Source organism: Anolis carolinensis, unplaced genomic scaffold, assembly GCF_035594765.1.
Source record: "Anolis carolinensis isolate JA03-04 unplaced genomic scaffold, rAnoCar3.1.pri scaffold_10, whole genome shotgun sequence".
Taxonomy (NCBI): domain Eukaryota; kingdom Metazoa; phylum Chordata; class Lepidosauria; order Squamata; family Dactyloidae; genus Anolis; species Anolis carolinensis.
In genome coordinates this window covers 11,032,703-11,042,613 of record NW_026943821.1, presented here as the reverse complement: position 1 = coordinate 11,042,613, position 9,911 = coordinate 11,032,703, and the positions used below count along the sequence as shown (strand labels likewise).

General features: G+C 44.2%; 1 protein-coding gene across 2 annotated transcripts; it reads left to right on the top strand.

Moving 5' to 3' along the window:
* The first annotated feature begins 1,287 nt into the window (after window positions 1-1,287).
* On the top strand, window positions 1,288-9,665 carry sertad1 (SERTA domain containing 1). Of its 2 annotated transcripts, none has more exons than XM_008113813.3 (2): window positions 1,288-1,516; window positions 5,603-9,665. In XM_008113813.3, exon 2 carries the CDS (start codon window positions 5,607-5,609, stop codon window positions 6,294-6,296), a length of 690 nt encoding a protein of 229 aa, XP_008112020.1. In that variant the 5' UTR covers window positions 1,288-1,516; window positions 5,603-5,606; the 3' UTR covers window positions 6,297-9,665. The 2 variants fall into 2 exon arrangements, with proteins under 2 accessions (XP_008112020.1, XP_062818415.1); XM_062962345.1 differs by lacking the exon at window positions 1,288-1,516 and adding an exon at window positions 1,539-2,976.
* Window positions 9,666-9,911: the final 246 nt, after the last annotated feature.

The window sequence follows — 9,911 nt, the reverse complement described above, 5'->3', positions numbered from 1 at the left end:
ACTCTCTCCATTGGTGTGAAATTTGCATGTCTCTGCCCACTGCCCCCTCCCAGAACCCTTTCCTATTCTTTTCTATGGCACACGGCAAACGGAGGAATTGATCAGCATCGGAACATATTAGAGAAGCTTGGGGAGATTTCCCCATGATTTATAGGAGTTGTAGGTACTGGGATGTACAGTTCACCTGCAATCTAAGAGCACTCTGAACTCCATCAACAATGGACCTGGAACTAAATTGGCACACAGAACCCCCACAACCAAGAAAAAAATACTGGAGGCCTTTGGGGGGATTTATAGTTGTAGTTCACTTACCTCCAGAGTTCACTATGAACACAAACAGTATTTGATCTGGACCTAACTTGGCATGCATACCTGATATGCCCACATTTGAATACTGGTGGGTTTTGAGGGGAATTTGCCTGGACATTTTGGAGTTGCAGGTACTGGGATTTATTGTTCACCTGCTATCAATGAGCATTCTGAACTCCACCAAAGATAGCATTGGACCAAACTTGGTACACTGAGCCCCCATGGCCAACAAAACAATACTGGAGGTCTCTGGGGGAAATTCACTTTGATTTGGGGGAGTTGTAGTTCACCTGCATCCAGAGAGCACAGTGAATCCAAACACCAATGGGTCTGAACCAAACTTGGCACACATACCTGATATGCCGAAATTTGACTACTTTAGGGGTTTGGGGGGAACTGACATTTCTTTCTGGGAGTTGTAGTTCACCCACAACCAGAGAAACTGACCTCTACCAATGATGGACCTGGTTCAAACTTGGCACACAGAACCCCCATGACTAACGCAACCTACTGGAGGGGTTTGAGGGGACTGACTCACAATAGTGGGAGTTGTAGTTTACAGTGTAGTTGGGGGTTCATCTGCACTGTAGAATTAATGCAGTTCAATACCACTTTAGCTGTCCTATGCTATGGAATACTTGGGAGTTGTTTCCCAGGATCCTTAGCCCTATCTCAACAAACTACAGCTTCCAGGAGTCCACAACACTGAACCTTGGATGTTAAAGTGGCATCAAACTGTATTAATTCTACAGTGTAGACGCACCTTTAGTAGATCTATTCTAGCGGGTTGGATTTAGGGCAGTTACGGTAGTATAACAGCACCCTTTCAGCTGCCCACCCCCGCTGCTCCACTTCTCCCACGTCTCCTACGCACCACACGCAGCCGGTCTGACTGCGGAGTGACTCCGCTGCGCCTTAGCCAATCAGCGCGAAGGGGCGTGGCCTCCTCCGCCTTGTTTGTCTCCCTCTGCCCTGCAGGGAGGGAAGATGAGTCGTCTCCGCGGCTCGTATGCAGATGAGGCGCCCGCCGGAGCGTTCTCATTGGTCAGCGCTCTCCCTCCGCCCACGCAGAGCGAACGTAGCCTAAGTCCACCAGCAGAAGCAGCCGGGTTTCATTCCGCAGTTTGCTAGCGAGGGAGAGGGATGTTGGCGCCTGATTGGCTGCTGCTGGAACGAAAGACCCGCTGATTGGCCTCTGAGGAGCCGGGTATGTAAATAAGCGGGGTCCGGAAGATGAGGAACCCTCTGTTTGGTCGGGGGTCTTCTGAATCGGGTCGATTCCGGGGTAGATACAGGGACTGATCCGGGATTGGCGCTCAGTGTGACTCAGGCGGGGCTAAAAAGGGAAGCGGCGGCATGAGTCACCGATGGCGGGGGCCGGAAAGGGCTCAAATCGGGCTCTTCCACCCAGGAGGAAGCCCCTTTCCCCGGCCAAAGCTTTGGGAAGCCAACGCTGGGCAAGAAGGCGGCATCTACACCGTCGATTTAATGCAGTTTGATACCACTTTAACTGCTATGGCTCAGTGCTTTGGAATCCTGGGGTTTCTTGTTTGATGAGGCAGAGAAAACTCAAGGCCTTGCTAAACTACAACTCCCATGACTCCATAGCCTTGAGCCATGACAGTTAAAGAGGTTTCAAACTGTATTAATTCTGTAGTGTAGATTGATTCACTACGAGACTTGGCCGCTTCTACACTGTCATAAAGTAGATTGTCAAAGCAGCTAATCCACATTATCTGCTTTGAATCGGATTATATGAGCTCACACTGCCATATAATCCAGTTCAAAGCAGATAATCTGGATTTTATATCACAGAGTAGAAGGGGCCCCAGTGAATTGAGTTATGAATCCCAGGATTCTGAGTAACAAAAATGAGACCAAAGTCCAATCATTGGGTTCATCCGCACTGTCAAATTAATGCAGTTTCATACCACTTTTAATTGCCATCGCTCAAGGTTATGGAATCCTGGGATATATAGTTTGTCTGGGCACCAGCAGTCTTTGATAGAGAAGTCTCAAGACCCTTGTACAACCTATTAGATTGTTTTTAATTATTTTCATCTCGACGCTTAATTTTTTTGGTTAACTGTTGTTACTGTGTATTACCTTGTATTATTTTGATGTGTTTGTGCTTATTTGGGGCATTGAATGTTTGCCTTTTTTGTTTTGTGTCTGTAAACCACCCTGAGTCCCTTAGGGGAGAGAGGGCAGTCTAGAAATAAAGATTATTATTATTATTATTATTATTATTATTATTATTACAAAACCCAGCATTTCATAGCATTGAGCCATGGCAGTTAAAATGGTGGCGTATTTGTGTACCCATGCTTCTTGGCAGGGGGTTGGACTGGGTGGCCCGTGATGTCTCTTCCAACTCTATGATTATTTTATTTCAAGCCACATTGAGTCCCCTTTGGGGAGTTAAAGCAGGGTATAAATAAATATAATATATTTTTTCATGTCAGGAGCGACTTGAGAAACTGCAAGTCGCTTCTGGTGTGAGACAATTGACCGTCTGCAAGGACATTGCCCAGGGATGCTCGGATGTTTTGATGTTTTTACCATCCTTGTGGGAGGCTTCTCTCATGTCCCCGCATGGAGCTGAAGCTGACAGAGGGAGCTCACCTGCACTTCCTCCCGGGTTGGATTCAAACCAGCAACCTTCAGGTCAGCAACCCAAGCTTCAAGTCAGCTGTCCTGCCGGCACTGGGGGCTCTAATAATAATAATAATACAGTAGAGTCTCACTTATCCAACATAAACGGGCCGGAAGAACGTTGGATAAGCAAATATGTTGGATAATAAGGAGGGATTAAGGAAAAGCCTATTAAACATCAAATTAGGTTATGATTTTACAAATTAAGCACCAAAATATCATGTTATACAACAAATTTGACAGAAAAAGTAGTTCAATATGAAATAATGCTATGTAGTAATTACTATATTTATGAATTTAGCACCAAAATATCATGATTTATTGAAAACATCGACTACAAAAATGCGTTGGATAATCCAGAATGTTGGATAAGTGAGACTCTACTGTAATAATAATAATAATAATAATAATAATAATAATAATAATAATAATAATAAAAAGCATTCATTCCACAGTGTAGATCTACCCACAGATCCAGATGAAACAAAACAAATGTGGGAATAATAGATACCTGAATTGCTGGTGCCTCATTAAACATCCTGCCTGGGTTCCATAGCATTGAATCATGGCAGTCAAAGTGGTGCCAAACTGCATTAACTCTATAATGTAGATGTACTGTGGATACACAGTGAGATTTACCCTTCAGAGAAGGAGAGATTGGAGTCTTCCCAAGATTCCCATATACGTATTTTTGCCATTGGAGGGTCATGATCTCAGGGACAGCTTTGCTGCTCCTTCCCAAACCGGTTCCAAACCGGAGCTGCGGGGAGGGGACACTAGTGGCAGCTGACAAGAGGGAGGAGGAGGGCCTTAGTGCCGGGAAGTGAGTCTGTCCTTTGGCTTCCTTTGGGGCTCTAATCTGCTCCGCCTTCTCGGACAGAGGAGTCATTCACCTTATATGGAAGAGAGTGTAGAAAACTTTTGCTTTGGACTACAATTCACATTATTTTCTTTTTCCTGGATGATGGTCTAGGGGTGCCTTTACACCAGCCATGGGCAAACTTTGGCTTTCTCTCCAGGTGTTTTGGACTTAAACCACCACAATTCCTAACAGCTCAAAACTATGGAATCCTGTTAGTTGTAACTCAGTTTAGTCAATAAATGTCCAAAGGGAGCCTGCAAGAAGGACATGGGGACAATGATGCCAACCCTCCCACTCATATTTTCCAACTTTGAAGGGCACTGTATTTGTCATAAAGGAATGTGATCTAAAGCCTTAAGGACTTGCAGGCTTCCTCTCCAGGAATCCTTTTTAAAACTGGTCCATATATGCTTATTACTTCCATTCCAGAGGGGACATAGATCTTGACAAACTACCTCCATTATATTATTGCCCTTCAGAACAAAGCCAGAACTACCAATAGTCAGAGTGAGGCACTTGCTTGAAAACACCTAACTATACGTATAGTGAATAGTTTATATAACTGTTCTTCTTTGGGAGAAGATCTCAAATGTTCTGCTTCTGATGCTGAAATAACTAGGCCAACTCTGAATCCTCCGCGACTTGCAAAGGAGTGACTGGAGGAATCAAAATGAGGCCCTTAGCCCTCTCCATAAAAATTCCACATCCCATGACCATTTTCTTTTAGTCTCCAAATCTTGAACATTGCAGTTACTTAAAACTTTAGCAAAGTGTTTATAAAGTGAGTTTAGATATCCAGAGAACAAGAACCAGCATGGTAAATTGTTCTGAGCATTGGACTACAATTCTGCAGACCAGGGTTCGATTCCCTGCTTGGCCATGGAAACTCACTGGGTGACCTTGGATGAGTGACATACTCTCAGCCCCAGAGAATCTTAGGGTCACCATAAGTCAGATATACCCAAAGGGGCACAACAAGAACAAATCCAAAGAAAAGAAACAGGCCAAGTTAGTGAAAGGATGTGACCACAGCAAAAGAAGTGCAAACAGTATTTTTGATATTTTTCTGCATGCTATTCATTTCTTGACTGTGGAGGAAAATGTCATTTGTATGCACAGATTCCTTACTGTGTGGTCAGTATACACGTTTCCCTTGTTCCCCTGGTTCTTCCTAAATGAATCATGGGGGTTATGTGTGCCAGATTTGGTCCAGTTCCGTCATTCGTGGGGGTCGCAGTGATTTCAGGAAGTGAAGGTACTGCAAATCCCATCATCCATGGTCCATCCTCCCCCAAACCGCACTATGACATAAAGTGTATCATGGGGGCTGTGTGCCAAATTTCGTCCTGATCTGTCATTGGTGGGGGTCACAGTGGTCTGTGGGAATCGAAGCAATGGAGAGTACTATAAATCTCATCATCTGTGGTCTACCTTCCCCCAAATCGCACCAGGACATAAAGTGGGTCATGGAAGTTATAGTCTTAGGAGGCGTAGTTTTGCAAAGCCTTCTTTGCTAAGAGTGCTGGTGCTTCACCAAACTACAACTCCCATCGCCCTAAAACACCTGGAGGGTGAGAGTTTGGGAATTCCTGTTTCTACAGTCGAAGGAAGAGAGCATGAAGATGAGTGAGGAGAAAGAAGGATGCTGTTTGTTTCTTAGACATTGTAACATCTTGATTCCACCATATTCCAGTAAATGGCTATTCTAACTGCCTTGTCATATGAGCCTCATGCAGTATAGAGATGGTCTGACTCTGTTGTTTCTTTCCTCTCCAGAAAGATGTTGGCCAAGGGCATGAAACGGAAATGGAGTGAAGATGAGGCGCCGGACCTCCTCACGGCCACCCCGCCATCCAGCTCCCTCTTCAGCCTCTCCGTCTCCAAACTGCACCAGAGCCTCCAAAATGTGGAGCCCAACCTCCGCCACCTGGTGCTGGTTGCAAACACCCTCCGGCGTATCCAGGGTGAGATGCAGCCAGCCGTAAGCCCCATTATCCCCGCAGCCCTTGGCGAGGGAGACCCACTTGCTGCTGTTCCCGTCCCCTTGGAGCCTTGCAGGAAACCTCAGGCACCTCTTGCCCCCCATGTGGACGAGCTCCTGATCTCCAACATGGACATCTCGGTCTTCTCCAGCATTTTGGAGGACTTGAGTGGCATAGAGGGTCTGGGGGACTCGTTCCAGCCCTCGCTCGGAGTGCCTGGAGACTTGCTCAGTCCAGAACCAGAACGAACTTCCCATCCTGGCCCTCATGACTCTCTAGAGACCTTGGGCCCTGGTGGGTACCTCCTGGAAGATGGCTTGGAGGGCCTCTTTGAAGACATTGACACTTCTATGTATGACTCTGACCTCTGGCCGCCCACTGAACTTCCACACCTCAAGGAAGGCTTCTCAACTACGGCGCATGAGAAGCCAGACTTAGCCGATCTCGACTATCTCATGGACATGCTAGTGGAGGTTCAGGAGCTGTGATAGATGGAAAGGGGGTGCGGGGTTTGTGGTGGGATGGGACAAGTGCATGGACACAAGTGGGACATAAATGGATGGAATGGTGGGTGGGTATAAAGAGAAGCAACGGTGAAAGTCCCAAGTGAAGCTGTCATTCTAGGTAGCACTGAAGTCTTTAATACCTCTTTCCTGAAGCCATTGGCTAACTTGGTTGTGTGAGAGTGAGAAAAACCCACACACAAAAGCTCTGGCCAGCATGAAATGTGCTTGGTTTGAAACCTGTTTTTTCAGTAGGTGCTTGGTATTTTCCTGCATGGCAGTGGGTTGAATTGGACGGTCTGTTCCAACTCTGTGTTTGCCTATGGAAGGTTCTCCAAAGTACATAAAATGGGTGACAAGATTCAGCAGTGGCTGTTAAGGGGAAATTTATATGAGACGTCAGTGGGACCCACCATGCTTTCCTGGCTGAGCCTTTTCTCCTCCATTTGGGCTGATGGAGAGCGGGAAGAGCATTTCCAAAACTGCCATTTAAGTAACGTAGACATCTTAAAGTGCCTGCCTTAGGGGAGCATTCCACCCGCCTTCTTCCTGTCCTGGAATGTAGCAAGCCTGTTTCCTCTCCCAAAGCAGCTTCATTTTATCCTTCTGAACTGAATGGACCAGGCATTTTTGTAGGCATGGACTGGCATGAAGGGGATTGCCTTCAGGCAGTATATAATTGTGTGACTGATCATGTAATTTATTGTTTGAGTGCCAAGGATAATTTTTAAAAACCTTGAAAAAATGAAGTGTCAGATTGTTTTAGAAATATGTATATCTTCTCTTTCTTTGTCTGTTATGATTATTAATGTATATCTTCCTTTACTTCCAATAATGGGACTCAGGGTGGCTAACAACATAGTAAAACTGCCAATGGAAAACAATGCAAAAGTCAATAAAAGTATAAATACAAGATTCTAAAAGCAATTGAACACTAAACATTAAAATATTTAAATGCAGTTTTAAAAACCTCTACACACACCCATTAAAATGTTAAAAATCACATAGCACCGCACAAGATGAAAAGCTCGGCCCTAGTCAGTTTGTAAAAGCATGACAACAGAAAAATGTTTTGACCTGCCAACAGAAGGAGAGCAAGGATGGGGCCATCCAGGTGTCTCTAGGGAGGGGTTTCCAAAGTTTGGGAGCAGGACACCCACCTCCCCAAAAACACAGAAGCTGTAGGTGCAAACTACAAGGAGATGCACACAACCTTCTTTGGGACAGTTGTTTTGGAGTTTGGGGCTCAAGGAGGAAGTGAGTAGTGATCAAGTGGAATGACTCATACTGTGTGGCATGCACCTGGCGGATCATCGCCATTGCCCTAGATTCCTATGGAGAAGGAGGCTGGTGTGGTGCATTCTCATTACCAGCCAGAGCCCAGAAGTCATTCTTGTTGGATCTTCTCTTACTCTTTCCTAGGTCGTCCTTGGTGCAAGCAAGTTCATCTGTAAACTAGGGGACCTTTTGTGGATCTATATGGCAAAGGAATTGTTTTTAAGTCCCAAGAGCTTTGCTAATAAAAAAATAACACGGTCATAGAATTGGATAATGGCAAACCTGAATGTCGCCAAAAGTTGTGTAAGTTTTTGAGTTCTCCAAAATGTCACCAGGCTAGATCACATATTCTTTACCCTCAGGGCTATATTGTGTTCTCCCAATTAAAATAACCCCAAATCAGCCTCTACTGGAGGTTTACAAGAATGGTAAATGCTTTCAGAACATCCTAAACCCCCCACAAACAAAGAAAAGCTGAAACTGCATCTCCTCGAGTTACCACTGGAGGCTCACAAGCTGTTGGATTAGAATCCTGTGTGCCATTCACTTCCTAAGAGGACTTTTGGACTAGTGTGGAAATAAATAATCTGTTTGGCAATTGGTCTTTTGCAAAACCTGTATCTGGATGAGGAACTATAGTAGAGTCTCACTTATCCAACATTCGCTTATCCAACGTTCTGGATTATCCAATGCAGTCTGCCTTTTAGTAGTCAGTGTTTTTGTAGTCAATGTTTTCAATACATTGTGATATTTTGGTACTAAATTTGTAAATACAGTAATTACTATGTAGCATTACTGTGTACTGAACTACTTTTTCTGAAAAATTTGTTAAACATGTTTTGGTGCTTAATTTGTAAAATCATAACCTAATTTGATGTTTAATAGGCTTTCCTTAATCTCTCCTTATTATCCAACATATTCGCTTATCCAGTGTTCTGCCGGCCTGTTTATGTTGGATAAGTGAGACTCTACTGTACTTCCAGAATGCCCCAGCCAATATGAGGATTCCAGGAGAAGCAGTCCAAACAAAGACACTTTCCACATTTTAACGTCAGTTTAGACTTAAAACTCTTTGCTTAAAACACACAATGAAAGGAACTGATCCAGTCCCTCAAGGCTAATTCAATAAAAAAAACATTTACCTAGAGCCTTTTCTTTAACTGGCTGCTACTTTCTTTGGTGTTCTACCCCTTTCCATGGAAAGAAGGGTGAGCAAAGGGGTAAGGAGATAACAATTTGTTGTGTGCTTTCAAGATATTTCTGATTTATGGCAACCTTAGTGAAGCTATTACAGGGTCTTCTTGGGAGAATTTGTCTGGAGAGAGTTTGCTTTGTCTTCCTCTGAGGCTGAGAAAATGTAACTTGCCCAAGGTTACCCAGGGAGTCTTCAACCCAAACAGGGATTCAAACCCTGCTCTCTATATCCGATAATCAAATCACCATACTGCACTGTAGTCTATAAAATCCTTTGACAGCACGTAATGCCAGAGTCTCAGGACCTCATAAGAAATGCATGCTTGATAGATGATGAAAATCACAGACTAGTAGTAATCATGGTATGTGGTAAGCATTAGCAAGCGGGACTAAATTCAGTGCTTCTCTGCCTGGGTTTTAGATAACCAGCAGAGGGCATTCTTAGGCCAGCAGTGGCTGCCTTCCATTCTGCTCTACCTCTAAACTAGAACAGCATCATTTCCTTCCATCTAAGAACATTAAAAGACTAATAAGCAGTGGTGTTGGTTAGTACCTTTTAAATATTTCTCTCATATATGATGAATGTAAGTGATACTAACTTGGAAGCTAAGCAAGATAATTTCTGACGGTCTGGATATACCCAGCCTTAGATGTTTGGGCATCTGAGGTTCAATTTACATCTGCTAGGACAATAGTTTCAGATTGTTCTAATGCAACTCTTCATAGTTTCACAAAAAACGCCACACAGTTATGGTCTTTCTGGGTCAGCTCTTGGACCAAAGCTATCAGCCTGTTAGGTGTGGCTGTGTGAAGATTGTTGCAAGCTGCCCTGAGTCCCTTTTGGGAGAGGGGACGGGATACAAATAAAGTTTATTATTATGATTATGTTTATTATTATGAAGATGTTGTATACTCTGTTTGGTTTCCCAGATCCTCCTAACCTCCTTTCTCCTCTGGCTCTGGTTCTCAGGCATGCTTCAGAATGTATCAGTAAACCACTAGGAACACAAAACTTGTTCTAGATGTCCTTGTGGAACCACATTACAAGGACAGCAAAACTATCTCCCTCATTGCACTCGTCAACCCACTTTGGGAGCACATTGGGGAGGATGAAGACAGGATTTTCCA